Genomic DNA, 27,457 nt, shown 5'->3' with positions numbered 1-27,457 from the left:
ATGAACCAGAGGAAGTTAAATGAATATCTATAATCTAAAAGGCCATCCTTTCAAAGTAAGAAAAAGCAATTCACACTGGTTCCAAGTAAACCTAAAAAGACGCCTGGGATGAGACAGGAATGAAATATAAAATGCACCAAAACAATAACGATAGAAAAGTGTGGGGCTTTAAGAGACATTTCTATGTTTTAAATTTTTTATATCATGGTTATTCCATTTTTGATAGGAAAACAAATTATAAAGGGCTCAAGAATGAACATATACTTTAAAGTGTAAATTAAATTTTTATTCAAAGCATCTTTTAAAATTACAGCATGTTTATTCTGATGCTGTTAACTCTGCCAGACTACAGCTTAGCCCTATGAAGCACAAAACACTTCAAAAATTTGAATGTAAACCACATTTTTAAAACAAAAAGCAGTCTGAAACACCTCAAATTTTAGATGCCAATGTATTTTGTCCAAGTGTATAGCTTATATCAAAAAATAACATTTTAAATATTTCTGAAGTAGTTGTAATCATTTCTTAAACTCCCAATTATACAAAAAAAAGAAAAAGTGAATATAACTATTATAGTTGACAAAAGCTGACCAGAGAAACAAACAAACAGAAACTCTTACTTTTGAAGCCTTAAATTTTATTATCTGTGACACGGCAAGTATTTGTATTTTTTAAATTCTTACTGCCCTTCCCTCTTTAGATTAAGTTCATCAAATTCTAAATTTCCCAAGGCTGATGAGTGCTGCTTTTGATAGTTCATTTAAGTCATATTTGAGGGGAAAAAATTCTAGAGAAAATGTTGAAACCTAAACCAAGAAAATTCAGATGGTCTCTCTTGTGTATAAGTGCTCCAAATTAAAATTCCATATATCAGATTACAAACAAAACTCTTAGACCATTACAAATATAAATTCTCTTAATAGGAAAAAAAATCCCACAAGATCTGTAATTTACTATACAGAGGAATTACACCTTTAAAGCATGTCCTCATCATACACATTATTTGTTACTATCGTCTTCCACACTTTCACTCCTTGTCAAGACATTTACACACCTCCCCTTCCCATGGCTACGTATTTTAAACTATCTGTGTACTGCAACACATTGGGATTTTTGGATAAAGAAGCCTAATTTTACATAACGTTTAAAACTACATCTGTAGGCTACTACTTCAATTTTAAAAAAAGGCACTGAAAAGCCCATATTTTCCTTCTGTTATTCTGAGGTTTACTCCAATTAAGCAATCTATAAAATTACCATGCTATGCATGTTATTTAAGTTCTGCTTAAAACAAAAGCTAAAATGGTAGAAGTTTATGCCTACATAAAGGAAGTGAACTGCTCAGCTCTTGATTTTTCTGTTCATGCTTCAGTACATAAGGTGGTGTTTAAAAACTTCATTTATTTGGAAGAATAGTTTAAAACCACCACACAAGTTAACACACTTGCAGTTAAAACTATTCCAGAAGCCTACTTATTTGAGTAGCTAATATTTTCTGCAGTGTTTAACTGACAGCTAAGTTGAGTGAACACAAAATAGCTTGGCATGTTATTCTGAAGGAAAGCAAGAAGGTGGATTTATGCACTGGAGATATAAATAGGAGGCTTCTGTTTGCTAATAATTCTAAACAAGCAGTACAATTAAAATTTAGTGTTTGCTAACAAAAGATCTAAAACAGTTCATTACAAAACAACCCTGCAGATGTCCCTTTTATCAATAAAAGTCCAATTGTCAAATCTCATTACAGGGCCCATAATATATAAAAAAAAATACCAATTACCAAGTTACCTAGACTTTGCAAGATTAATCACTCAATTTCAGCAAATGAGAAATATGAAATGTGCAAAAGTTCCCAAGTTAACAAGTTAGGGATGACAAGTGCTTTTCAAACCTGAACATCATAGTGAGTTGTAAAGCCTAAGAAAGATAGAATAAGATTGATTTTACTCCAATTTTGAAAATTCTGAACGATTGTGCATCTTATGAAGATCTTCAAATATCTATTTTCTTCTAAAGTCCATAACTTAGAACATCTTCCGAAATAGTCAGTTTTCCATTTCTCTAGTCTTTTTAGGCACACTATTATGCAATTTAAAAATGTATATCTTACACCCATTTCTTATACTTTCTTGTTTGCTTCAGTGTTTACAGTATTGTTAAACATACTAATATACATTGTTAAAAATGATCTCATAAATAATCTATTTTGACCTTCTTTGGCTACATTTACTGATCTGTTTTTTCATATAAGTGTCTTATTCAGAAAGTGCTTCCTGTGAGAACTGCTTCCAATGAATGCATTAAACTTGCAAAATCTAGCTTCCCACAATAGGTAGTTTTCTACCCTGTACTACAAGTCCCATATTTACAAAATATTTTAAACTTTACAACAAAACCAATACCATATAAAAAAAGTGCAATTCTCTCTCACCCCATATTCTGGGGCAATGACATTCTTCATAAATTTCTACAGAATAGCAGCCTATGATAAGCAAATAAGGTGCTTAGCTTATGCCCAAGGATCTACTTTTTAAGTACGCTGGGCAGTACTTTTGTACAGTGGAAAAGTCAGTGTTCAGGCTACTGGCGCAGTGGCGCCCCTGTCAGGTTGGCGAGCTCTATGAGAGCGAGGGCTCCGTGCAGGCGCTCGCGCTGCTCCTGCAGCCGACGCTGGGCGCCGCTCTTCTCGTCGTCCTCCTCATCAGACTGGAGGTATTCCAGGGGGTCCTGCTGCTCCTGATCGGCCTTCTGAACGAGCTTTCCTTTCAAGCTGGGCGTACGCTGCTCTCTTGTTTCCCAATACCTGTATGAGATGCATAGGCATTAGTCATATGGTACATGTGACATTCTCAAATGTTTACTTTTTTAAAAAAAGGTTCATTACCACGGTATTATTTTATGTGTTTCAGTTTAAAAAGTTATAAAGTGATTTCACATACATTATATATATTTCCCATTACAGAGGAAAAACTTCAAGTTCAAGAACTTGAGGAACTTGCTCAGATGTCCAAAATCAAAACTGGCAGTTCTGGGTCTCATACTCAACTCTCTAATCATATGTTTTCGCTATTAAACTATAGCTGCCTTAAAGATCATATGTGAAATGGATTAAAGTATAAAATATAGACATAGTAGAACAAATGATCATTAGAAACCTATTTATCCTATCCACAGAGGGACAGTGACTTGACAGAGTTAACCATGAGAAACTTGAAACCTACAAAATATGACAAATAGTATCTGTAACACACGGAGCCTATTCAAAAATTTAAGAGCACCACCATTATTCTATTACATAGCCAACTGATAATTCACAAGAAAAAATGCAAATGTTCTACTTTTTGGTAACTAAAGAAACACATATTTAAATGACAGTACCATTATGTACAAAAATGTCCATAAAAGACTGGTATATTTATATTCATAGTGGCTTTATTTGTAATAGCCAAAAACAACCTAAATGCCCATCAACAGATAAATGAATAAACAAATTGAGGTATAGCCATACAATGGATGACTACTCAGCAATAAAAAGAAATGAACTGTTCATATACTTAACAACATGGGTGAATCTCAAAATAATTATGCTGTGTGAAAGAAGCCAGACAAAGAGGAGTACCTACCATATGACTTCATTTGTATAAAACTCTAGAAAATGCAAACTAGTTTATAGTAACAGAAAGCAGATCAGTGTTGTTTGGGGAAAAGGAGGGCAGGGAGGGGCAGGAGTGATGGATTACAAAGAGGCATGAGGAAACTTTGGGAAGTGATGGACATGTTCACCATCTTGATTGTGGTAATGGTTTCACAGGTGTATCCATATGTCAAATGGAATCAAATTATATATTTCAAACATGTACAATTTATTGTATGTCAATTATACCTCAATAAAGCTGTTCTTAAAATTACATACAAAAAATAATACAACTACTAGATTTCAGGAAATCCAGACTACACAAACTGGAGAAGTTCTGGCAATACTCAGAGATATAAAGACAAGGATGACCAACAAGTTTCTGGCTTGGACAAAATTAGAGATAATGGGGCAGTGGGGGCCTGCCAGGAAGAAGAGGGAGGGAGGAAGTGATGCAGTAACAAGACAAACATAATCCACGCCCTTGTGGACTTACAGTCCAAGTAAGTGTGACGGAGGTTCTGAAAGGGAAAATACATTGTGTTATAAAAGCATCTCTTAAATGGGTCTAACCTTGTTTGTTTGGGAGGTTGGTAAGTCGGTTAGGGAAGAACTTCCTGAAGTGATGCTTAACCTGAGCAACAAATGAAGAATGAGCAGAGTGGCCAAATGAAGAGGGAAGCGAGCATCCCCAGCAGAGGGAGCAGTGAGCACAAAAGCCAGGAAACAACAGTGATAGTGGTGTGAGGAGACAGGATGCCCAGGTGGCTGAAGACAGCTGCACTGCCAGAGGGAGGCAGAGCTACAGCAGCACACTTAGGAATTCCCGACCTCACCCTGAGTGCAGAGGATGCCAATGAAGCTGGGGAGGGGCCTGGTCAGCAGGTGCTGGTTTGTATGCAAGAGAGGACTCCTGACATCAAGATATCCTTGGAGAAATTTTTTTATATTGCCCCCCTGTTGCCATTAAAAAAAAATAAACTGAGGGGCTTTTCGGAACTTTAGAAGAATCTCTCACCTCTATCCCTGCAATGATCAACACATATCTAGCTCTAATATACAGAAAATGAAGAGGGGCTGCACTAACAACAAATGAAACATAATACACAAAGAACAGTCCTTTCAAATGGGGTAACTCTTGCTTTAGTTTTCTATCACACACAGATCCTAATAACACTCCTGTGGTTTAAGGAAATAAAGCACCATTTCAATTTATTTTATAAAGTGTGTATAAAAGCGACTTATTTAAAATGAGAGAACTGTTGAAGTCGCCAACATCCACCCACGCTGGGCGACTTCTGCAGGGGACCCTAGGGAGAGCCTTACTTTGCCAGCCACTCCGCGGCAGCCTGGTTGTCCACAGCCTGGTGCTTACTGAGAGCGTCTGTGGGCTCCTCCCGCTTCAGCCTGGCATAAGGGTGCTTTGGACAGTGGCGGTTTGCATGGGTGAATCTGCTCAGGCAGCCTTCAAAACACGAAAGCAAACACTTATCAGAATCTGCACATCCAGCAGACATAGAAAGCATTCGGTTTCACTGGTATCTGAGGAAAGTAAATTGAGACAATGAGATTTAGCATTCTGTAACTTGGAGGAGAAAAAAACCCCTAAGCATAGTATCATCACTGCCAGTGAGGGAGGATGGGAAGACGGTTCTTTCACCGCGTGGTCATCGCAGAGCAAATGCATCCAACCTCGAGGGAAAGCGATTGACTGGCACAAGTCATAAAAACGTTCAAAACCTCTGACCCGGGAATGCCCTTCTTGGAACCGATCTTAAGGAAACATCTCAAAAGCTGAAAAAAGATTTAAGTAGGAAAACTTGGCCCTCAGCTTTGTTGGTAACAAATTTTAAAAAGAAATTAAATATTCAATATTCCAACATTGAGGCCATCATCACGTACATGCTTAAGTGGACTCACTGGATGAAAAAATGTGCAGACGTCTGTAACAACTTACAGCAATCAAGAAAAACACAGAGCAGCAGAACAACACTGTATTGGATGTCAAATGTAACTGTAAAAATGCGCATGAGAAAAACACCTTAAGACGTGATAAGAGATTAAGAAAATCACTTAAGAAGAGTGATAAGAAATTACAAACAGCAGCAGTGTTAAAATGGTAAAATCCCCGCTTTACTGAGGATTCAGACAATGCTGCGCTTCCTTCAGTTTAACAGTCCAAAGTTTAAAACCAAAGTAAAACCCTACTCTAAAGGCTGTATTTACTTTTATAGATTTTTCTACTGCCTATACCTGGATATACTATTTTTGATTGCCCTTTAAGATTTTTATCTAAAAAGAATACTTCATTTAAAAATCAATCTTCCCAGAAATTGAGCATGGATCACAATTAGCAAGAAAGAAAGCTTACGGTGTTTTATGAAATTTTTTATCAAAAATCTCTCCTCCCCAAAAATTCAAGCAAAAGATTTTTTTTTTTTTTTTTGATGAGGAAGATTGGCCCTAAGCTAACATCTGTTGCCAATCTTCCTCTTTTTTTGCTTGAGGAAGATTCTCCCTAAGCTAACATCCACGCCAATCTTCCTCTATTTTATATGTGGGTCACTGCCTCAGTGTGGCTAATGACTGGTATAGGTCCACGCCCAGGAACCAAACCCGGGAACCTGTGCCATTGAAGCAGTGAGCAAACTTAACTACTATGCCATGGGGCAGGACCCTAAGCAAAAGATATTTTAACTTTTAACTCACATCTAGTTATTCCATAAACTTAACTCCTAACACCGTACCATTTTCTGAACAAACAAAAGGTTTCTCCCCGGTGTGAAGACGCTGGTGCGTTTTGAGCTGTCCACTTTGAACAAAGGCTTTTCCACAGTCTGGATAGTCGCACAGATAGGGTCTCTCACCTAAGTAGACAGATGGTATCTATTATTTCTGAGACAATAACAAGAGAAGAGGAAGGGGCAGGGAGAGAATCCACCTTTATAGAGGTCATGACTCCAACCCACAACAAAACACATCACAGCTCTACAGAGCTGCAGTGGAAACGCTCATGAGAGCACTTCACTACCCAGCAGCTATCCACCTGGAGGCACAGTAAGATTTTCTTCAGGCCTTGAGTTTTTGGGTGCCCAGGTTCAAATCCTTGAAGTTACCATCTTTGGCTTAACCCATATTTTTTATCCCCATAATCCAGATCACTAGCTCTTGCTGATTCTTTAAGATGTCTCCCACTCCTGCTTTTTAACTGGCAGGCCCTCTCACCTAGACCCAATCCTGGCTGGCCTCTAGTCTCTCCCCCTGCACAGACTTGCTTTAGTCATAACAACTACTCCATAAATCACTCCAAACCCTACTACACTTCTTGAACAACTGAAAATGATCTGCTGACTTTTAAATGGACTCCTAATATCTACAATATAGCTACTGGGCTAGGGAGCAGGGTTGATATTTACTTCCCTCCTGGACACTGATTCTGGCCATGAGACAATTCCTCATCTTGTTCTACTCCCTAAAAATCCCATCTTCTCTGCCCATTCAAATCCTCCCAATCCTGTAGGCTCTCAGTGAAATTCCTCCTACCTCCCCTACCTCCAAATCATTGAACTACATACCCCTTCACTAACTTAGTATCCTTCGTTGTTTACCGATAGTGGGACTCTCCTTACACAAAGATGCACAATACCTTACACTCCACTTCAATTCCTATACACAACATAGTGCTAGGCTCAAGAAAGTGCTCAAAAATGTTGTTCAATCATAATCAAACTTATGATTCCTTTTCTTTTTTTTGTGAGAAAGATTGGCCCTAAGCTAACATCTGTTGCCAATCATCTCCATCTCCTCCCCCTCCCCCTCCTCCCCAGAGCCCCCCAGTACATAGTTGTATATTCTAATTGTAGGTCCTACAACTATAGGAATGCCGCCTCAGCATGGCTTGATGAGTGGTGCCGTGTCCACGCACAGGACCTGAACCGGTGAAACCCTGGGCCCCCGAAGCAGAGTGCGCAAACTTAACCACTTGGCCACAGGCTGGCCCCTAAACTTATTATTTCTTGATAAAACATTCTTTGGTTGACAATTATACAACAGTTCTTCCAATATGATTCAAAGAACAGTAACAAGTTCTCCCTACATTTGTCATTATTTAGAAATGTACTAAATGGCTATGAGAGTTGGACATAAGTTAATAAAACACAGGAGGTAGGTGGGGGACATTTAAAATAGTAAGAGAAAAGCTTTTTACAAAGCGTGCACTACGAGACCCTAACCACACCCTGCAGACCTCAGGCTCAGTTCCCTGGCGGCCAGTGCAGGAGGCCAGGGCCTAGAAGCATCGGGGGCACCACGGGTTAGTGGTCGAGCAGGAGTGGGGCTCAGGGATCTCTTCATTATGCCAGAGTCTTGAATCTTATCTACACTGGCAACACATACTCTGAAGCCTGCGAACCAGTTATCTGGGGGTATTTCAGACTAATTAGATTGAAAAAAATACAAAAGTTCTCAAAATCAGATATTTCAGTAAATACTAGTTTTACTGAGTGGTACCTAAAGTCAAAACCTCTGGGCCACCTTAGTTTATAATAATTCAAAATTAAAACTTTACCCTTTTTTAGGGATTTACCTAAGAAAACTATATTCTAGCATATCATTAAAATGGATCTTTTCAAAAACTAAAAGGAAAAAAATAAGGAATGGATGATGCAAATAAACATAGTGGAAAAACAGGGGACTAAGGGTGAATGTCCAACAGTACCGCCCAACAGAAATATAATGTGAACCACTTCTAGGAGCCACATTAAAAAAGTAAAAAGAAACATATTATCAATTAATTTCACCTATTTTATTTAACCCAATATATCTCAAACATTATCATTTCACTATGTACTCAATATCAAAAATTATTAAGGATATTGTTTATTCTTTTGTTTCAGACTGAGTGCATTGTGCACACACTGCCCATCTCAACGTGGAGAAGCCGCATTCCCCGTTCTCAGGGCCACACGTGCTGCTTCCCGTAGCTGCAGCGCAGCTCCAGGTCTAAAGAGGTAATGGTTTGGCACCTCGGCGTCCTCATCTGTAAATTACTCGACACCGTCACTGGAACCCTAAGTCTCCTTCTCCCGGGCCCAGCTTTCTCTGTGGCAAGAACAAGAGCCTCTATATATCGTTTTTTCACTCTTTCTACGCTATTTAAAATGCAAGTATAATTTCTCCACACAAATAAAGATGTATTATAGTCTTGGGAAAGCTACCTACAATACATTTAATTCTGAAAAATTACTTCACCTTAGAGTCAATGGCTAGGTCAAATACTCTGATGACACACTGAGGACTCTAGAAATTCTATTAAAAACTTGCTAAGTACTGTTTTAGTATGTGGCCTACAAATCAGTTTTAACAATTACACAGACAACTTAAGGGCATGTCAAGTAAAATTCAGGTAGGTAGAAGGATAGAACTAAATTTAGTAATAACATTCCTGTGACAACTAGCTTAATTACCATGATAACTTTAGAAGTCACATGGTAGCAATGTTCAGAAAACCATCCCTCCCCACCAGAAAAGAAACTGACTGTACAGTGCCTGTTTTAAAAAACTTTACAATTGAGAAATCTAAGGCAACTAAAAAATTAATTTATTAGCCCAAACATCAAATCAGCTTTTTAAGTATTATTTTAGGCATTCTCTAAAATTTGCTCAACTTACCCGTATGAGTCCTTTTGTGGGCCTGGAGCGATTTCTCCCGTGGAAACACCCTATTACAGATGTTACAACGGATTCTGCTGGATGAGTGCTCTCCTTCATTTATTAAATCCCGGACAGTATCTGCTCTGGGTCTACCGCGTCGGATCCCATCCTGCTAACAATTTGTATAAACATTAGTATGATTTCTCAAACTCCTCATTAAAGCAAAATATCCTAATAAATACTTTTTAAAAATCTTTCTTGAGTGACATTGAGAATGGCACAGTAGGTAGTTCCAAGGGCCCATCCCTCCACAGATCACTGAAAAATCGAGCAAAACTATCAGAATCAGCTTTGTCACAATTCCAGAAAATAGTCAGATTTACAGCTCAGCAAACACTGAATCAAGAAAAAGGCAACGTAAAACAGTAGGAAATTGTTTGCAGAGTTTTGACATGCTGCTGCCCCTCCTCATCCCCCACAGTGCTCTTGGACAGCAGCCTTGATCCTCAGTGCGGGAACCTAGTCCCTGGTTCCAGAGAGCAGAGCGGATCTCATTCTGAAGGAATTGTGTTTGTCTGTTTTGACCTGTCTGGGGGCTCCCTGAAGGACTGAAGCAGGGTGCTTGTCTTTGTTTTGCCTACCTTAGAGCTCTCTCAGGGCGGAAAAGCAGCTACACAGAGAGCACTGCTCAAAAACCCTGTAAGGCACATAACAACTTGCTGCTAGCTGGGACAAAAGGTTTCAACCGAGGCAAACAAACAGGCCAAAAGCCTGGGAAGAAAAGCTGGGGAGGGAGTTTCTTTGGAATTTAGGGCATTGCAAAGTGCCCGCATATCCTAAAGATAGGAATTTAGAAAGCCACACACCTGCCAGGAGCAGGAAGCATGCTCAGAAAAGATCTGAAAAGGCCCTAAGCTTTCACCTGTAGCTGATCTTCAGGCTCAGCATAAGCAGGAAAGGAGGCTAAGGCAGGTTGCAAACAGTCTGGCTCAGCAGTGCAGGAGAGCCACGGCACAGAGCCCTTCTGCCAAGATTAGGAAAAAATTTTTTTTCTTTTTTTTGGCTCAGGCATTCAAGGAAATCTCTCTCAAAATATGAGCTGACTACAAGCTAAAGAAACAGACTTTAGAGAACAAATACAACAAAGAACAGAGATTAGAAAAAATAGTTTAGAAAAGTCACCAAACAAACAACTACAACCCACAGCACAACAAAAACAAATTCTGAGAAGAACCTGATTTCCAGAGTTACCACAGTATAATATTCAAAACACAACAGTTTTCAACAAAATATGACAAAGCATGCAAAGAAACAAAAGTATGGTCTAAACACAGGAGAAATTAATAGAAATGAACCATGAGGAAGCAGACATTGGACTTACTAGACAGAGACTTTAAATAAACTGTCTTAAATATGCTAAAAGAGGTAATGGAAACCATGGACAAAGAACAAAGAAAACCAAGAGAACACTGTTTCAACAAATAGAGAATATCAATAAAGAACCAGAAATTTATTAAAAAAAAGAAATTCTGGAGCTAAAAAGTACAATAACTGAAATGAATGCATTCACTAGAGAGTTTTAATGGCAGACATGAGCTGGCAGGAAGAAAGAATGAGCAAATTGGAAGATAGGTCAACTGAAATTATCCAGTCTAAGAAAGAGAAAGAGAAAAGAATGAACAGAGCCTAAGACACCTATAGGATGTCAAGTGACTTAGTCCGTTTGGGCTGCTATAACAAAATATCATGGACAGGGTAACTTATAAACAACAGAAATTTACTTCTCATAGTTCTAGAGGCTGGAAAGTCTAAGATCAAGGTACCAACACGGTCAAGTGAGGGCCCTCTTCCTGGTTCATAGCCAGTACCTTCTCACTGTGTCCTCATGTGGTAGAAGGGGCAAGGGATCTCTCAAGAGCCTGTTCATAAAGGCACTAATCCCATTCATGAGGGCACCACTCCCATGACCTAAGCACCTCCCAAAGGCATCACCTCCTAACACCATCATATTGGGGGTCAGGATCTCAACACATGAATTTTGGAGGGCACAAACATTCAGACCATAGTATCAAACGTACCAACGCATACATAATTGAAGACCCAGAAGGCAGGAGAGAAAAGGGCAGAAAGAATATTTGAAGAAATAATGGCTGCAAACTTCCCAAATTTGATAAAACAGAAGTCTAAACATCCAAGAAGCTCAATGAACTTCAAGAAGAATAAACACAAAGAGGCATACACAGTGAGATACATTAAATCAAACTATGAAAAGACAAAGACAGAGAATCTTGAAAGCAATAAGAGTAGAAGTGATTCATCACGTACAAGGAGTCCTCCATAAGATTGACAGTTGATTTCTCAGAAGAAACTATAGAAAACAGTGGGATGGCATGTTTAAAGTACTGAAAGGAAAAAAACGTCAACCAATAATCTTATACTCAACAAAACTATCCTTCAAAAATGAAGAAATTAATTGGGGCTGGCCCAGTGGCACAGTGGTTAAGTTCACACACTCCACTTTTGCAGCCCAGGGTTCGCAGGTTTGGATCCCAGGCATGGACCTACACACTGCTCTTCAAGCCATGCTGTAGCAGCATCCCACATATAAAATAGAGGAAGATTGGCACAGCTGTTAGCTCAGGGACAATCTTCCTCACCAAAGAAAAGAAGAAATTAAGCATTCCCAGATAAACAAAAGCTAAGAGAGTTCATTGCTAGTAGACTTGCTCTACAATAAATCAAAAGAGAGTTTTCAGACAGAAATGAAAGGACATTAGACAATAACTCAAAGCCATCCAAGAAATAAAGAACGCCAGTAAAGCTAACTACATAAACCAGAATTATTGTGTTTTTGGCTTGTAACTCTTTTCTTTCCTATATAATTTAAAAGACAAATGCCAAATATATTTAAAACATTGTAAACCTATGTTAATGGAAACATAATAAAATGTAATTTGTGACAATAACAAAAAGGGGGAGGGACAGAGCTGTATAGGAGCAGAGTTTTTGTATATAAAAACTATTGAAGCTAAGGTGGTATTAATTTAAAATAGACTGTTTTACGTTTAAGAGGTAACTTGAAATTCCCAGGGTAACCAATACAAGACTAACTAAAAAATAAAAAGGAAACAAGAAAGGAATGAAAATGGTACATTACGCAAAAACCAACTGAACACAAAAGAAGGCAGTAATGGAAGAATTGAGAAACAAAACAGGTATGACATACAGAAAACAAATAATAAAATGGCAGAAGTAAGGTCTTCCTTATAAGTAATCACTTTAAATGTACATAGATTAAATTCTCCAATTAAAAGGCAGAGATTAGCAGAACGGATTAAAAAAAAAAATGATCCAACTATACCAGTCTACAAGACTCACTTTAGATCCAAAAACACAAAGAGGTTAAAAGTGAGCACATTTAACATTCCCCAGATCTATCCTGGGGATATTCTTGCTTTGCATCTAGGCCACAAAGCAAGTATCAATAAATTTTAAGACTGAAATCATCCAAAGTATCTTCCCTGACACACATGGAATGAAACTATAAATCAATAACAGGAAGGAAACTGGAAAATTCAAAATATGTGGAAATTAAACAACACACTCTTAAACAGCCAACAGTCAAAGAAGAAATCACAAAGGAAATTAAAAAATACTTTAACACAGATGAAAATGAAAACACAACATATCAAAACTTATGGGACACGGTTCTTGGATCGGAAAGCTTAACGTAAGATAGCAATGCTACCCAAAGTGATCTAGAGATTCAATACAATCCCTATTAAAACTCCAAAGACCTTTCTCGCAGAAATAGAAAAAGCAATCCTCCACTCAGATGGAATTACGAAAGGCTCCAAATAGCCAAAACAATATTTAAAAAGAAAAACCAGGAGGACTCACACTTCCCTATTATGAAACTTACTACAAAGGAATGGCAATCAAGACAGTGTGGTACTGGCACAAGGAAAGATGTATAGACCAATGAAACAGAATTGAGAGTCAAGGAATAAACACACATCTATGGCCGATTGATTTTCAACAAGGGTGCCAAGAACACTCAATGGGGAAAGAAGAGTCTCTTCAACAAATGGTTCTGAGATAACTGGATTTCTACATGCAAAAGAATGAAGTTGGACCCCTACCTCAAAAATGTACAAAAATTAACTCAAAATGCATCACACGCCAAAATGTCAGAGCTGAAACTAAAACTCTTAAAACAAAGAAAACTCTTCATGACCTTGGATTTGGCAACGGATTCTTAGATATGGCACCCAAGCATCAGCAACAAAAGAATAGATAAACTGGACCTAATCAAAGTTAAAAACATTTGTGTACCAAAGGACATTATCAAGAAAGTGAAAAGACAACCTACAGAATGGGAGATAATATTTACAAATCATATATCTGATAAGGATCTACTATCCTGGATAAAGAACTTTTACAACTCAACAAGAAAAAGGCAACCCAATTTAAAAACGGGTAAAGGATTCAAATACACATTTCTCCAAAGTAGTTATACAAACAGCCAGCAAGCCCATGCAAAGATCCTCAACATCTTTAGTCAACAGAGAAATGCAAATCAAAACCACAATGAGGTTAGTTATAGCTCAATAAAGCCCAAAGAAAAAAAATTTAATCTAATTTTTTAAAAACCCACAAGGAAATACCCCATCACGTCAACTAGGAAATACTCAAAAAAAGGGAGGGGAGAAATAAAAGCATTTTTTGGCAAGGATGTGGAGAAAGTGGAACCTTCATACACTGCTGGTGGGAATGTAAAGTGGTTCAGCCATTGTGGAAAAGTTTTACAGTGGGGTACAATGTCATATACATATGCACATATATATATACAACGGAATACACATACACACACAGTGGAATGTTATTCAGCCACAGAAATGATACATGCTGCAAGGAGAATGAATCTCAGAAACAGAATGCTAAGTAAAAGCCAGATGCAAAAGGCCACAACTGTATGATTCCATGTAATGAAACATCCAAAATAGGTCAGCCCATAGAGACAGAAAACAGATTGGTGTTTTCCAGAGACTGCCTATAGAGGGGAGTAGGGAGTGACTACTTAAAGAATACAAGGCTTACTTTCTGGGTGATGAAAGTGTTGCAGAACTTGATACAGGTGATGGTTGCACAACACTGTGATTTACTAAATGGCATTACATTATACTTTAAAATGGTTAATTTTCTGTTATGTGACTTTCAGTTCAACTGAAAAAAATTAAGGAAATCTGAATATATAGTATGGACTTCAGTTAATAAGGTATCAATTTGGTTCATTAATTGTAACAGATGTATCATAGTAATGCAAGATGTTAGCAATAGGGGAAACTGGGTATGCGGTTTATGGGAACTCCCGGTACTATCTTAACATTCCTACACATCTAAAACTAATCTAAAATAAACATTTACTTGAGAAAAATCTTTCTTATTTCCCAGGTAAGTTAATTTTTATACATACAAGTTACATGAAAAAAAATCATAAAAAGACTATGTACTACATCCAAAATGAAGATGCTTTTACTGCTTTTAATATAAAAACCTAAAGCCTTCCAAAAGCTTAAAAACATCAGCCTCAAACCTTGATGATAAGCTACAGCAAAATTCCCTTCAATCAATTTTCACTTTGAAAGAAAAGCTCAATCTCAACATGGATGAGTTATCTTATAGGATAACCATATTTAAAAAATTCTTAGGTAGTAAAATCTATTTCCACAACAGCCAAGGGGTGGAAGCAATCTAAATGTCAACCGACATATGAATAGGTAAAGGACATATAATATAATGAAAAATTATTCAACCTTAAAAAAGAAGGAAACCCTGCCATATGCTACAAAACGGATGAACCTTAAGGACATTATGCTAAGTGAAGCAAGCTATTCACAAAAAGACAAACACTACATGATCCCACTTACATGAGATATCTACAGGGGTCCAACTCTTAGAAACAGAAGTAGAATGGCGGTTGCCAGAGGCCATAAGAAGGAAGAAAAGGGGAGTTCACTGGGTACAGAGTTTCAGTTTTGCAAGATGAAAAAGTTCTAGAGATCCATTGCACAACAATGTGGACACAGTTAACGCTTAAAAATGGTTAGGATGGTAAATTTTGTCATGTGTTTTTTGCCACAATAAAAAAAAAAGAATGTGGGAAAGTTCTGTGGCAAATTATATTATTATAAAAATATTGACTGCCCCTCTCTCACTGTGGGCCCTAATGAGGCTACCTTGGCCCTATGACTTGCTTTGGCCAATAAAATGTAAGTGGAAATTACATGTGTGACTTCTGAGCAAAAGCTTTAAAAGCCATCATGTGGTTCTACAATCTCTCTTTTCTCTCTGCCTTGAGACCCACCTGTCTGTTCCTTCTGGGTCACAGGATGAACAGGACAAGGAGCACACCTGCAGTCAGCTCTCACAGGACACATAACATGAGCCATGTTTAGGGTGAGATTGAGATTCTGAGGTTGCATTCTACTTTAGCCTAAGCTAACTGAATCAGGCACATTGTTAATAAATATTTGTTGATGGGATAAAGATCTCATCAATTCCTTGTTGATACTGAGACGGCCAAAGAGGTACATAACTGATGTCTTTTTCCAAACTTATGTAACTCTTTAAGAAGTTTCCTTTATGATGAAGCTAGCAATTGGCAAGGTCCTCACTGGATTTTGACTTACGTATGTTTACATCCAAATTAGCAAATCAATATGTGGCGATTATTGGTGGTTATCAAATACTTTCACCTTCCCCTTCTTTATTCCTTGGCTGTGATCCTCACTAGCTACATTTGGCTCTAGCCTTTCTTGCTAAAATTGTTAACCCAGTGTCAGCAAAGTGAGATCTAACCAGGAATAAAATTACAGACTCAACTGCCCTCATTTATTGAGCCACAATAATTGTACAGATTGTTGCTGGTTATGGTCATATCATGAATAATTTTAAATTTTGTTTTTAAAATGCAAAATAAATAAGCAGAATCTAGGATCCATAAAAATAGCAGGTGATACTGTAAAGAAAGAAATGTAACATGAGGGTCAGCCCCAGGGGCCTAGTGGTTAAGTTCAACACGCTCCACTTCGGCAGCCCGGGTTCAGCTCCTGGGCATGGACCTACACTGCTCTGTTAGCGGCCATACTGTGCTGGTGGCCCACATTCTAAAAAATAGAGGAAGACTGGCATGGATGTTAGCTCAGGGTGAATCTTCCTCAGCAAAAAAAAAAAAAGAAATGGAACATGAAATCAGGTTAATTAAAAATCTTAGTGATACAACTCCTCTGTCATGAAAGGATCCTTTTCCTAATATTTTTTAAATACATAAAAACATATTGTTGACTCTATTACAATTTTAAGTAACGGGTTAATTAGTATCAAAATTTTAAGATTATCCATTTTCTCTGTTTCTGGTAAAAAATAAATAACAAGCATGTTTAATAGGGAAGGAGATAAATAAAAAAAAAGTTAACCATTTGGCTCCTTCCCAGCAAGTCTAAGATCTTGTTTCAGCTACAAACTACACACATTTTCTAAAATGAGACATGGAGAGTTGAAAAATACAACATAATACAATATCCCACCGACAGACAGGTGAGCCTTCACGAACTACATTCTTTCAACTAAGAAAATTAGGCAAGGCAAGTAGTCATCTAAAGCCCTAACTGAATCAAGAGCTTATTTTAATCATACATATAAAAATAAGCACCGTTACACTTAAAGAAGACCCTTTTCATTTTGCCTTAGCAATAAGAAAACCACGTTTCTAGGTCCATTTTCACGATAATAGAATGTTAACTCATCAGCAACTAGGTATACCCATAGCCTAAGAGACAAATCTTGTCAAGACTGCTTGATGATTCAGAAGAAAAAATACAGCTAACAAGAAATTCTGAGACATCGTATTGTTATTAGGTGGCAACTGCTGCAAAATAAGCTTCTTTCCAGTAAGAAAGAAACAAAATGAATTGTCAAAAATGTCTGCACACTTTAGTAAATTTGATTTTTAAAATAGAATCTAAGTACCTCCAGAAGGTAGATTAGTGATTTTGAAAGTGTTTTCTAAAATATTTCACGATAAATGTTTTGAGTTTTCAATGTCAATAACTAACTTTAAAAAGTTACTTGATAAAATTTGGGTTATTTCTCAAGCCACTTAGGATAATGTACACATTTACCGAGGCTTTAGAAAAAGTTACATTCAAACTTGGTATCCATGTGATTACTAAAAAAACTAAGTCATTGACACATTTTGATACAATGTAAAATTCAAATAAAGTACACAAACACAACCTAGAAGGAAGAGATACAGGTCTCAGAGGGAGGCACGTGTACCTTGACAAGAAAATGAGAAAAAGTGACTGATCATATTTCCCTTTTCGAATTCAGATTTAGATGCAAATTTCCTACGGCTCACATATCTGCTTGCTGACCCTTCCCCCACCTTGACCTATCTGCACAACTTTCCAGGTCTTCATCTGTATCCATCTGTTGTATTGTGTGTACCCGCCTAAAGCATCTCAACTGAGACAGAGGTAGGTATAAATAGTGTGTATTTCATAAGTCTACTTGCATCAGCTTAATATTAGTCAATTCACACATGACACACACAGGAGCGACGGCACGTAGACAGTAAGAGCGAGGATTCCGCAAGGTTCCAGTCAGTTCACACATGACACACACAGGAGCAATGCCACGTAGACAGTGAGAGCGAGGATTCCGCAAGGTTCCAGTCAGTTCACACATGACACACACAGGAGCGATGCCACGTAGACAGTGAGAGCGAGGATTCCGCAAGGATCCAGTCAGTTCACACATGACACACACAGGAGCGATGCCACGTAGACAGTGAGAGCGAGGATTCCACAAGGTTCCAGTCAGTTCACACATGACACACACAGGAGCAATGCCACGTAGACAGTGAGAGCGAGGATTCCGCAAGGTTCCAGTCAGTTCACACATGACACACACAGGAGCGACGTCACGTAGACAGTGAGAGCGAGGATTCCGCAAGGTTCCAGTCAGTTCACACATGACACACACAGGAGCGACGTCACGTAGACAGTGAGAGCGAGGATTCCGCAAGGTTCCAGTCAGTTCACACATGACACTCACAGGAGCGACGTCACGTAGAGAGTGAGAGCGAGGATTCCACAAGGTTCCAGTCAGTTCACACATGACACACACAGGAGCGACGTCACGTAGACAGTGAGAGCGAGGATTCCACAAGGTTCCAGTCAGTTCACACATGACACTCACAGGAGCGACGTCACGTAGAGAGTGAGAGTGAGGATTCCACAAGGTTCCAGTCAGTTCTGCCACTTACCACATGATGTTAACTAAACTTAACCTTACAAACTCTTTTCTCTAATTTCTTCTTTTTCATCAGCTAAACAAATTAATTAAAGAATTCAATACAAAGCCTCTTGGTTTGCTGTGACAGGCAACAAATGGTGGCTACTATGTTAAGATGACGCTATGTTTAACGTGGTGGTAGTGAAAGATTACTACACACTAATCAGCTATTTGTAACGCTACGTGCAGTCTAGAGGTTTGAAGCGTTCAGGTGATTGAAAGGGGAAGCAAGATAGGCAGCCAGCAGGTCCTGAAGGAAGAATGGTGTCTGAGGCTATGCAGAGAACTCAAACCACGCAAGTCCCACAGTGGAGAAGTGACTTCACGAATGCAGTCTGAGTACAGGGCACAAGGGCACAAGGTGGGGAGGCTTGGGATGTCCTATGGCAGAGGGAAATTAGACCTGCTCCCTTCCCTCCCCAAATTCTACAACCCAGGAGAAGACAGTGCTACGCAATCTTGTGATGAGGGGTCAAAATAAGTTGGGTAAATGATGGAAGTTCTCCTCAGAGGCAGGGGAGGCGATGCTGTGCAGGAAAAACGAGAGAGCAAGCAAAAGCTGGCACTGGGTGTGCAGGACTCAGATGTTAACACTTCCCTTGGGGGCAGTGGCAACAAGTAGACAGTAAATGAACACAAATGTTATTCTCAAACCCACAGCTGTTTTTGTTTTGTTTTTGGGTTTTTTTTTTGAGGAAGATTAGCCCTGAGCTAACATCTGCTGCCAATCCTCCTCTTTTTGCTGAGGAAGACTGGCCCTGAGCTAACATCCATGCCCATCTTCCTCTACTTTATATGTGGGACACCTACCACAGCATGGCCTTCTGAGCGGTGCCATGTCCACACCTGGGATCTAGGCCAGCGAACCCCGGACTGCCAAAGTGGAACGTGCGTACTTAACCGCTGTGCTACCGGACCAGTCCCCCCACAGCTGTTTTTGCCTCTAACATGCATACTGAGACAAGGGAGGAGAGGAGAGCATGTGACTGGCACCAGTTATAGCAGACACTTGTCTCCCATCTTCCCAAAATGTGAGCAGACTCAGTCAGCATGATTCGCCCATGATGCACATGGAGATAAAGAACTACAAGGACTTTAGAGAAGGATGACAAAGTAAAGGGCGCTGGGACTCCCATCTCTAGTCCAGGGTATGCTGATCACAATCAAACTAGGGACCTGCCTTAAATAAAGGGATAGTCCAGACCTTTCCCCCTCAGGATGGGGAAGCAAAATGAATGGATTTTTGGAGCTGTATTTGGATTGCTTCATTATGAAAGTTACAATAGGAAAGACTGTGAAGAGAGGGGGAAAAAAGTGAGATATAAAACAGCCTTTTCACTTTTACATGTTCTTCATAACTTCTGGTATATTTAACCTCTGTAAAGGGGTAGACAAAGTGAAAATAAAATTCAACCTGTGCATTGTGTGAGCAGCTTTTAGAAAAGGTTTATGTGAGGATAAGTCTGTTTTAGGTAAAAAAGAACATACCTATAGATTTTATTTACCTATGATAACATTAGCCTTCTTGGATAATCCAAAATTAGATTGTTATAATTAAGAATAAAATAATAGGGGCCGGCCTGCTGGTGCAGCAGTTAAGTTCCCACGTTCCGCTTCTCGGCGGCCCGGGGTTCACGGGTTTGGATCCCGGGTGTGGACATGGCACCGCTTGGCAAGCCATGCTGTGGTAGGCATCCCACGTGTAAAGTGGAGGAAGATGGGCACAGATGTTAGCTCAGGGCCAATCTCCCTCAGCAAAAAGAGGAGGATTGGCAGCAGATGTTAGCTCAGGGCTGATCTGCCTCAAAAAAAAAAAAAAAAAGAATAAATGCAAAATCTTTCACAAGTATTTGTGCACGTATGCCCTTACGTAGCTCAACGATAAAATAACCTATTAAAAAAAAAACAAAACGACTAAACATGTAGTAGTGCTAAATATGTCAGCCCAGAAAAATATCTAGGCTACCCAGCCAGCTTACTAAGGTCTACCTAGAGACAGTCGACAGTGATTGATCCCTTCACAAACTCACTCAGCACTATTATGAATATTTCTACTGCTTGTTCTTTCAAATTTTTACTGAAGCCAACTTTAAGAGCTGAAGTGCATCAAAGCACATCATTTTACAACTGTATAGTTCTTTAATAACAATGTCATTAGTGAGATAAAGTGTATCAATTTTCTCAGGGCTCAAACAACACAAAGATTTAACATGTTTGCTACTGCATGTAAAATGATAACCAAACTTGTTTCAGTTTATAAATACAGCATTTGCCAATATAGGTGCACTTATCCATTAGATGACTTTCTTGTTTTACCTTTAGCGAACTGCTTATCTTCTATGCCACCTAACACATAGAAACTGAGTATTAACCTTATGTTAACACCATTCATTCATTCATTAGACAAATACTTACTGAACACCTTTATTCAGTATTTACAAAGTGTAAGGTATCAAAGTCGAAGAGTTTACCAGGAGAAACGGTCCCGGCTTTCCTGGAGCTTACAGTCTATGCAGGTAAGCATACGTCAGCAGAGAGGCAGTCCGAACACAGGCTCCAGGACTAGGATCCACAAAAGCTCCACGAGGTCCCAGCTCTCCCACTGCCCAGCTGTGTGACCCTGGGGAGGTCCCTTCACCAATGTCCCTGGGCCTCAGATGCCTGATCCGTCAAACGTAGGTAGTCGCATCGTTCCCAGCTCTGAAGAGTCCGAGCCTGGGCGCAGCGCGAGGTCAGCCACCCCAGCGGCCCCAGCCGCCGCGCGCGCTCAGCACCCAGCCGAGCGGTCCGCAGCTGACCGACAGGCAGCCAGGACCCACTCCGCGGGGAAGGTGGACCGAAGGCCCCTCTTGCTCCGGGGCTGTCGCGGCAGGGCATCCTAGCAGGGCCCGGGGGTCCGCCGCGAGGGGCAGACCTGCGCAGCCCCTCCCTCCCGCACCCACAGGGCCGGCCCCAGGCCCGCGGGCCCGCCCCGCTACCGGGGTGGGCGCCGCCCCCGCGCCCCCGGCCGCGCTCCCGCCCGCTGCACCTGCTGGCCCCACGCCTCCCGCGGCACGGCCTCCCCCCGGCGGCGTCACGTGACCGTAGCCACGCCCCCCCCACCCCCGCGCGGGGGCCCGTTTTTTGGCGCGCGACAGTGACGTCAGCGTCCTGTCACCCGCCACCGCCTCGCAGCGGCCGCAGCGACCTCGCGTTTTAAACTCGGCCCCGCCCCGCCCGCCGCGTCCGCGGGCGCTGCCGGCTCCCGGCCGCGCCGTTAACGGGCCCGCCGCCCCGCGCCCGCTGCCCGCTCACCTTGAGGGGGCCACTGTCCGGGCTGCTCGCCTCCTCCTCGTCCTCCCCTCCCGAGGCGGGGGGCGGGGGCGCGCCCCGGCCCCGCAGCCCCGGGCGCTCGGCGGCGGCGGGCAGGGCGGCCGCGGCGGCGCCGCCCGCGGCCCCGGGGCTGAGCGTCACGTTGTGCGCGTTCTCGCCCCAGCGCCACGGGTACACCATGAAGTCGCTGAAGCCGGGGCTAGTGGGGACGAGCGGCGGCGGCGGCTCCGGCTCCCCGCCGCACGCAGGCTTGACCGGGGTGGTCCTGATGACCGACACCAGCACCCGCTTCGGGGAGTCGTGGCAGAAGATGACGGGCGGCGGCGGCGGGGCGTCCGCCATCGGCGCCTCCACGCCCCGGATCATCGCCCGGCCTCGATGCGCAGCTCCGGCGGCGCGGCCGCACCCCGCGCCCGGGTCTGGCCCTGCGCTCCGCTCGCCCGCGCTGCTCCGAGTGGCGGCTCAGCCCCGTCGGCTCATGGCAGGCGGACGCGTCCCGGAACCCTCAGCGTGGCCCGGCCCCGGCGGCCCGGGCAGGCCCCCAGCGCCGTCGAGCCGCCTCCGCCCTCTGCGCCCCTCCACGCAGGCTGCAGCGGCGACGGAGAGCGGGACGCGCGGCGCCGAGCCCCGAAAATAACAACCTGCCGCCGCGGTCCCTGCCCCGGCTTTTCCCGCGTTACATTTCGCGCCTGGGCGGAGCCAGTCACCGCGAGGCCCCTGCCCGCTGGCCGCGGCGGCGAGTGACAGGCCGCGCGAGCCAATGGCCGCGCCCGGCCTGCCTTCCAGCGGGGCGGGGCGGGGCCGGCTGCGCGCGGGTCCTGGCCGCCGCGCCATTGGCCGCCGCGCTCGTGTTTTTTTCCGCCTGGAGGGCCAACTGCGTTCGAAACTCCGGGGCGGCGCGCGCCGTCGGCGCTGGCCGGTCGCCCGCCGGAGCCCCGCCCCCGGCCCCGCGCGGGCGGTCAGCGCGGCCGCCGGCCGGAGAGGGCCCGCCGGCGGCTGTGGGCCGCTCTTCCCGCGCGCCGGGAGTTTAAAGGGCTGCGGCCCGAGGCCTGCCTGCCGCGCGAGGTGCCAGCGGACGCCGGCGGCGCGGCTGCCCAGCTGTCGCACTCGCTGTGTCCCGGCTCCGCCCGCGCCCGCCGCCTCCACCGGGCTGGGGGCTTCAGCCCCGGCCGTCGCCTCCCCGCCTCGCTTTCCCGTCTGTGTAAAGCGAGGTCGTTAGGAAGTGGTCTCCGCCGCCCCTGTGCTGCTCGGGCGCCGAGGGGACAGGAACGCGGGCGTGCGCCCTCCCTCGCCCGGGGCCACCCCCGGCGTCCGCACCGGCGTGGAGCTCCGGGGCCGCCGGGTGCGGTCGTTCCACGCTGTGCGTCGCCCTCGCCCGGGGACCCCAGCCCGCACCGGAGGGGTGGCTGCTGGACGGCCCGGGAGCCGCAGCCTGACAGTCGCCCGCCGCGCGCCCGCGGGGCTCGGAAGCACGGCCGGCGGAGGACGCGGGGAGGTGGAGCGGCGGCCGCGCTCGCTGCAGCGACGGACGTGGCCGTGGCTGTGTTGCTCTTGGTTGTGTTGCCGCGGCCTGGCCTGACTCGTGGTGGGCCTTCGATCAGTAGTAGCTGAGTGAATGAATGAATATCCAGCAGGTAAGGGTTGGAATTGTAATTAAGTTAGAGCACATCTGCGTAATAGATACCTTTATAGAGTCTCTCTCCCTCTCTCTCACACACATACACAAATACACAGCTGTGCCTAAGTCAAGTTAGCCACAATTGTTTAAAAACAAATTTAACTTATATGAACAACTTCTAAGATACATTTTTTAAGTGGTAGAAAGGGAAACATGGAATAGTATGATTTCATTCATGTAAAAAAGGTGGGAAAGAATATAAATATACATTTTTGCCTTTAGATATACAAAATATCTCCAGCAAGATACACAAGAAATTGATACATCAGTTGACTTCAAGGAGGGGAATTATGTAGCTGGGAAACAGAAATGGAAAGATACAACATATAACTCTTTGTATCTTTTGAACTTTGAACCAAGTGAAAGTATCCTCTCAAGAAATAAATAGTATATAACTACCATTTGCTGGAGGACTACTATAATAATAGCATATATCTACTGATAGCCATATACAATAATATGGATGGATGCTTCACTTGCATTCCACTACCCTCAACAATTCTGGGGGTAGACATTACTATTCCCGTTTTACAGATGTAGAAATTTGAGGCTGGTCCAAGGTCACATAACTCAGTACATAAATCCTTTGGAAGGATGGCTGTGAAAACTGCCTATGGATTATACCTCTCAGAGTCGGCTGAACAAAAGGAGAAGGCAGCTCAAAAATGGGGCGCCACATTTCTGAGACCCATTTCTCATTCCAAAACTTTCAGGTTCGAGGGGTTAAATCCAATTTGACATTTTAATAAATAGTTCATGTGGAAAGCTGAAAGTTCATCTCTCTTTGCACTTAGTAAATATTCATTTTGTTTTTAGAGTTTGATGCAAAATGACTGCACCATATTTTTCTGAATCAGTTGGAAGGGAAATATAATCTGTCTATCTTAAAAGATAGTGAAAAGAGGGGCTGGCCCCGTGGCCGAGTGGTTAAGTTCGCGCGCTCCGCTGCAGGCGGCCCAGTGTTTCGCTGGTTCGAATCCTGAGCGCGGACATGGCACTGCTCATTAAACCACGCTGAGGCAGCGTCCCACATGCCACAACTAGAAGGACACACAACAAAGAATATACAACTATGTACTGGGGGGCTTTGGGGAGAAAAAGGAAAAAATAAAAAAATCTTTAAAAAAAATAATAAATAAATAAAAGATAGTGAAAAGAGGGGCTGGCCCCGTGGCCGAGTGGTTAAGTTCGCGCGCTCCGCTGCAGGCGGCCCAGTGTTTCGTTGCTTTGAATCCTGGGCACGGACATGGCACTGCTCATCAAACCACACTGAGGCAGCCTCCCACATGCCACAACTAGAAGGACCCACAACGAAGAATATATAACTGTACTGGGGGGCTTTGGGGAGAAAAAGGGAAGAGAATAAAAAATCTTTAAAAGGGAGAAAAAAAAAGATAGTGAAAAGAAAAAAGTGATATATCCATCACAGATACTCAAATTATGGGTTGAGCAAGATCCAACAGATTAAGCACTAACCAATAGTTACTGTTTAACAGGCCTCAGAGTACAAGATGAATCATTCAGAACCAGGACACTGACTTTCTGCTTCTAAAAATTACTCTTCATCAACAGTAACCTGGCAACTGCACTTGCTCGCCACCACAAGAGAATGAAAGACATGCCAGGAATGTGCAAGGTGGGCAGAGGGTGATTCCAGGAGAAGCGCTGAGGTCATGCAAGATCTGCTTGTTTGGCTCCATTTTAGTGCAACCAGGATGCTGAAGTATGCGGATCATATCCCTGATGTCTTTGTTCTGCCCCAGACCTTGAACATCCCGTAGTGTATACTAACTCTGAAGAATACTAAAAGCCATCTCAGGATACTTACTGTGTTATTACAGTAGTCTTTCCAATTGTTGAAAATGTGGGCCTCTTCTCATAGAGATCTATACCTCAAACCCTCTTTTCAAAAGATATTTTAAAGTTTCAAGATGAAATCTGAATAAAACAAAGCAAGATTTATTTGCACTTTGAAAACATGGTATCAATAAGAGCATCTGAACCTGCTTGATTCCTACAAAATCTTCTATCCTACTTAGTGTGGGAGACAGCATAATATAAATCCTTTGAGATGACTTATCTTCACAGCTAAAAGTACAGATAAAACAGCTTTGCAAATAGATGTAGACAAAACAGGATAAAAATGCCTGACAACTTGTTTGGAGATTAACAGGAAGATATTTTACCATAAAAACTCTCCAAAATAATTTTCTCAGTGTTCTATTTGGCAACAAACTCAAACTTGAGTTCTAAAAAATCCTCTTACAAAGACAAATCTGGGGGAAAATGGTTTCCTATAACATTTCAATGGAATTTTTAAGTTTTAACCACAGGAAAATATCTGCGTAGATCAGGTACATTTTTCATCTGAAAGAGCCTTCCCCAAAACGTTTCCCAAGAACCTTGCCCATGAGATAAAGAAACATTTTAACATCAGTTTGCCATTTCTACGGTCACAAATGCCCAAATATCTCATAATGAGCAATGGTGGTATTGCTGATTTTCTTTCAGTTTCAAGTAGGAGATCTAACTTGGATTGCAAGTAAGAGTAAGCCTGTCAGACCAGCTTAGAGAACAAAGACAGAATTATTCAAAGGAAACAAGGGTGTCTAATGGACTCCCAAGTCAGGATTAGAACCTGGAACTGGACATCAGAACCCTTTGGGGACACATGGTTTCTGGCCTCAGTTCCTCTCTCTTTAGATATGCTTCATTCTTGTCTCTCTGTGCACACAATTCTTTGCTTCTCCTTGTACACAGCTAAATGTACACAACCGTACACCAGCCCCTGAGTTATTTATGCTGCACATATTCCAGCCACCAGCAGAAAGAGAGCGGCATTTACAAATCTGAATTTCAAATTGCTAAGAGGCATTTGATTGCCCAGCTTGGATCAGGTGGTCCAGTCAGCAGACACGATGCAGAAGTCAACAGGTAGACTGGAGTCTAGGACCTGAAGGACTGTTCTCAGCGAAGGGGGAGGTGGCTTGTAGATGGCACTGACAGTGCAGAAAGTACGTCTTTTTTGGTGAGATGTGTTTTCCACTTAGCAATAAATCATGAATGTGTGTTATATGTCATCAGTATTCCTTCTCAGTGATCTAACTGACATTGCCTTCAGTTGCTTGGGAGCACCATAACTTATTTTTTTCTTTTCTTTTCTTTCTTTTTTTTTTTTTTTGAGGAAGGTTGGCCCTGAGCTAACATGTGTGCCTATCTTCCTCTCTTTTCTATGTAGGATGCCACCACAGCGTGGTTTGATAAGCGATGTGTAGGTCCGTGCCCAGGATATGAACTGGCAAACCCTGGGCCATCGAAGCAGAGCACATGAACTTAACTGCTACACCGCCAGGCCAGCCCCAGCAACATAACTTCTTGAATGATCCCCTATTATTGAAATCGCAAGTTTTTAGTTTGCTGTTTGTATAATCAGCGCTTTAATGACCATGCATATAGTTAAATCTTTGCATGCATCCAAATAATTTCCTCAGGTTATACTTTTCTGAGTAGAACTGATCAGTCAAAGTTTACAAAACTTTTAAATCTTTTGGTATGTATTAGAATATTATTTGATCTCATGTATCCAATTTGATGGTCCCTGAGTTCAATATACTTATGTCCTATGTCTCTTTTTCATCGTCTCCAGCAGCTTTCAAATTGCAGGGCATAGTGTAGGGGTTAAATTAACGTTTGTTAATTGACTAACTTCATAAGTGAATATGTGTGATGTGGTTGGGAAAACGCCAGATTGAAGTATATGAAATTTGTTTAACACACAAATAGGGGATGACAATTGGTGATTATTTAGAATGATTATAAAT

The 27,457-nt window shown here is 42.2% G+C and overlaps 1 protein-coding gene across 2 annotated transcripts; it reads right to left on the bottom strand.

Annotated features, from left to right (window-relative positions):
* Window positions 1-264: 264 nt before the first annotated feature.
* ZNF367 (zinc finger protein 367) lies at window positions 265-22,471 on the bottom strand. 2 transcript variants are annotated; one of them, XM_070590738.1, is made up of 5 exons: window positions 21,941-22,471; window positions 9,305-9,458; window positions 6,382-6,501; window positions 4,961-5,099; window positions 265-2,803 (listed from the first exon to the last, which is right to left on the bottom strand). In XM_070590738.1, the coding sequence occupies exons 1-5, from the start codon at window positions 22,322-22,324 to the stop codon at window positions 2,581-2,583; spliced, it is 1,020 nt and encodes a 339-aa protein (XP_070446839.1). In that variant the 5' UTR covers window positions 22,325-22,471; the 3' UTR covers window positions 265-2,580. The 2 variants fall into 2 exon arrangements, with proteins under 2 accessions (XP_070446839.1, XP_070446840.1); XM_070590739.1 differs by having other exon boundaries at window positions 9,305-9,455; window positions 21,941-22,470.
* Between the last annotated feature and the right edge of the window lie 4,986 nt (window positions 22,472-27,457).

This window comes from Equus przewalskii, chromosome 22 (genome assembly GCF_037783145.1).
Source record: "Equus przewalskii isolate Varuska chromosome 22, EquPr2, whole genome shotgun sequence".
Taxonomy (NCBI): domain Eukaryota; kingdom Metazoa; phylum Chordata; class Mammalia; order Perissodactyla; family Equidae; genus Equus; species Equus przewalskii.
The sequence above is the reverse complement of the archived record's forward strand: the minus strand, read 5'-3'. Positions and strand labels throughout refer to the sequence as shown.